Below are 3,130 nucleotides of genomic sequence, written 5' to 3'. Positions count from 1 at the left end.
CTTTAACACGGGAAATACACTTAGTATAGGTGTATACATTTTAGCATAGTGCAGCTCATAGTATAGTGCTGTTCGTTTAACACGGGAAATACACTTAGTATAGGTGTATACATTTTAGCATAGTGCAGCTCATAGTATAGTGCTGTTCGTTTAACACGGGAAATGCACTTACTTGGATGCCTGTCGTCAAACGGATCAGGGTCCATCTTTAGATATGCTTCTGTTTCCTTCTCTACAATCTCAGCAAGTCTGAAAGGTTTTGTAAAGTTAGGTGACAGGCATTTTGCAAATTAAATCACGGTAAATAATAGCTGCATGGAATAAGAAGCCTATACCATTAGTTTTCCTTTCCTACTTACAATTGTAAATTTTACATTGAACACTGGAATTAATACACTTTCAATCCAGTGATTGAATTTCTGTAAATAAATACTAGAAATGCATATATACATAATATATATATATATGGAAGACAAAACTCACTAGGCCACAATTAAAAAAATCTTTGTTTGCCCTCACCCGACCCAGGCTGAAAAGTTTGGGTAGGTAGGTCGGCTTTTTTTTAGGACAGGGGTCTTTTTACAAATTCAGCATGGTATCTACATGCTCGGGTGTGCTTGTGTGGAGATACCTTTTATGTTGAATGTTTGTTTTGCTTGGTACATATAATGTATTGCCTACAGATTTATATAATGTACAGTGATACAATTTGTTTAAAAAAAAATCAATAACATTTTTTGAGTCGGCCCCTTTTTGGCGGGTCGGTCGGGTGAGGGCAAACAAACAATATTTTTATTATGGCCCGAACACCCATGTACATACAAAAATAAATGTAAAAAAATCAAATAGGGTGTTAAATATTAATATAGGGTGTCATATATATATACATGCACACAGGCATATTGTTTTACTTGCCTGTTTAGGGTCTGCACAGGCTGCTGCGCTGCCGCAGTAGATTGATCTTTCTCCCATGCTTCTAGCACAGTCACCAGATCACTCGTCGCGTCCAGAGCAGGCATGGCTGGCGTGTTGTTGCGCCTACTGACACCTTGCTGTTGATTTCCTTCTGGGGAAAACAGGATTTTACTCTAATTAGTTATCATGTGTCAAAATTTTCCGAAATTTTTTTAAATCTGGGAAAAAATAATGTAATAATTTCAACGTGGAAGGAAAGCTTCGACATAATCCTAAATGATTTTTTCCCATTCTACATAATTATTACACGGGATATTCATTAGACAGTTGGTTAATGGCAGGGTGCGAAATTAACGCGAGTCTGGAGTCAAATACTCCCCGATTTACTGTCGGACTCCCTGATTTAACATATGCAGGAGTCCGTGTGACTCCCTGAAAATTCTGCCATACTAACTAGTTTGTTCCAGATCATGGCCTTGCGGAATTACCGTATTTTTTCAGCTAATGTCCAAAGAAAATTTGGCAAAAGTTAATTTCTACCCCTGTAATGGTATATAATTCTTCATGTTGATAGGATTTCCCAGAAAACTAGCAATTAATGGGATATATATAATCAAGAGCGTATAAAAAAGGAGAGCGTACAACGATGAAATGCTGAAACCATGTTGCAGTATTAGTCGAATTAATAAACTTTCCTCGTTTCATTTTAATAATTCTTTGCAGTATTATTGATCAACTGTCCTACCTTGTTAATATAAAACAAACCGCATGTACCTACGATGCCCATACGCTGAGATAATGAGCGGTGAAAATCTGGTATTTTCGCCGAAAACCGACTCGAGATCACTGTTTACTGCGACTGTCTCTCGCTTTGAGATAACTTCGGGAAACCTCGCGTGTTTCCGTCAATGATTGCCAAATGGAATGAATGACGTTTGTTACTGATTGCCATAGTGATGACCCCCACCTGTGCCCACCTCACACTGGATGTATAGTAAACTCTGTAGTACTGACGTGAGTCAGCGCTACCATGGCGCTACACAGCGGCGACCGGAAGCAACACACTGGCCACAAAGCGAGAGACAGTCGCAGTAAACAGTGATCTCGAGTCGGTTTTCGGCGAAAATACCAAATTTTCACCACTCATTATCTCAGCGTAGGAGCATCGTAGGGACATGCGGTTTGTTTTATATTAACAAGGTAGGACAGCTGATCAATAATACTGCGAAGAATCGTCAAAATAAAACGGGGGAAGTTTATTAATTTGACTAATACTGCAACATGGTTTCAGCATTTCATCGTTGTACGCTCTCCTTCTTTATACACTCTTGATATAATGCACAATTTGCCACGACATACATGAGGTAATGTCCTGACACCTTGTTTTCACCTTAAGTTTCAGAAGTTTTGACGGATGTCATACTAGATATGCAGTCATGCCCATTATTGCCACCTATTCAACAATAAACAAGTTACAAATCTTGCGGTACTCAGATGAAACATCCGCTTAGGTTTGTGCCTTGTGCACACATCATTTTATGAAAGTATGTAGGGTGAAAGACCTAGTTTCATTTGGTAGGTTTGTAAATTAGACATTGCATACAAATCATACCAATGTTGACTCATGCACAACTACTCAGTCTACTGGTTATTTGCAGATGGCATCCTGTTGCAGTGTTGGGGGGTCATCAGATTTAACCCAGAGGGGTGCAAATCCACTTTAGGCACCTTAGGTATCATGAAGTGATGCACAGATTTCTGCTACACAATACGTGTGCTCCGTGCCCAGTCCACTGCCTAACTGCCTCGTGTATACACGTGTACGCTACATTTATCTATTGCCACGTGTGTCGCCATCTAGTGGCTGACTAGGCTATTTCAGATACGTATTACAACACTTAACAATACACAGAAATCTGTGCATCACTTCGTGATACCTAAGGTGCCTAAAGTGGATTTGCATCCGTGGCAAATGTTTCCTTAAGGGTTGGACGTGGATATTCGTCCGAGCATCGGATACTTATATACACAAAACACACACAACTCACAAGTACAAACAGTCACCCTATCCCTATCCCTAACCCTAACACTAACTCTAAACCGACTCGGCTATCTTATATACGTGTGTCATAGTAACCAAATTAATCTATGGTGTATAACCTTTCATAGTGATGCGCAACAATGCTCGGCCAAATAGCGCCACCGAACTAGTATC

At 39.7% G+C, this 3,130-nt stretch overlaps 1 protein-coding gene across 1 annotated transcript in view; it reads right to left on the bottom strand.

The window, feature by feature from the left end:
* Positions 1 to 3,130, bottom strand: part of LOC106813132 (protein VPRBP-like) — a 21,893-nt gene that overhangs the window by 16,515 nt on the left and 2,248 nt on the right. The window contains exons 2-3 of the mRNA XM_014817194.1: positions 916 to 1,066; positions 173 to 249 (exon numbers count right to left, since the gene is read on the bottom strand). Of these exons, the coding sequence (XP_014672680.1) occupies positions 173 to 249; positions 916 to 1,019 (181 nt within the window). The 5' untranslated portion in view covers positions 1,020 to 1,066. The remainder of the gene's footprint in view (positions 1 to 172; positions 250 to 915; positions 1,067 to 3,130) is intronic.

Source organism: Priapulus caudatus, unplaced genomic scaffold (assembly GCF_000485595.1).
Source record: "Priapulus caudatus unplaced genomic scaffold, Priapulus_caudatus-5.0.1 Scaffold729, whole genome shotgun sequence".
Taxonomy (NCBI): Eukaryota; Metazoa; Priapulida; class Priapulimorpha; order Priapulimorphida; family Priapulidae; genus Priapulus; species Priapulus caudatus.
Note: the sequence above shows the minus strand (reverse complement) of the source record. Positions and strands in the feature narration are given on the sequence as shown.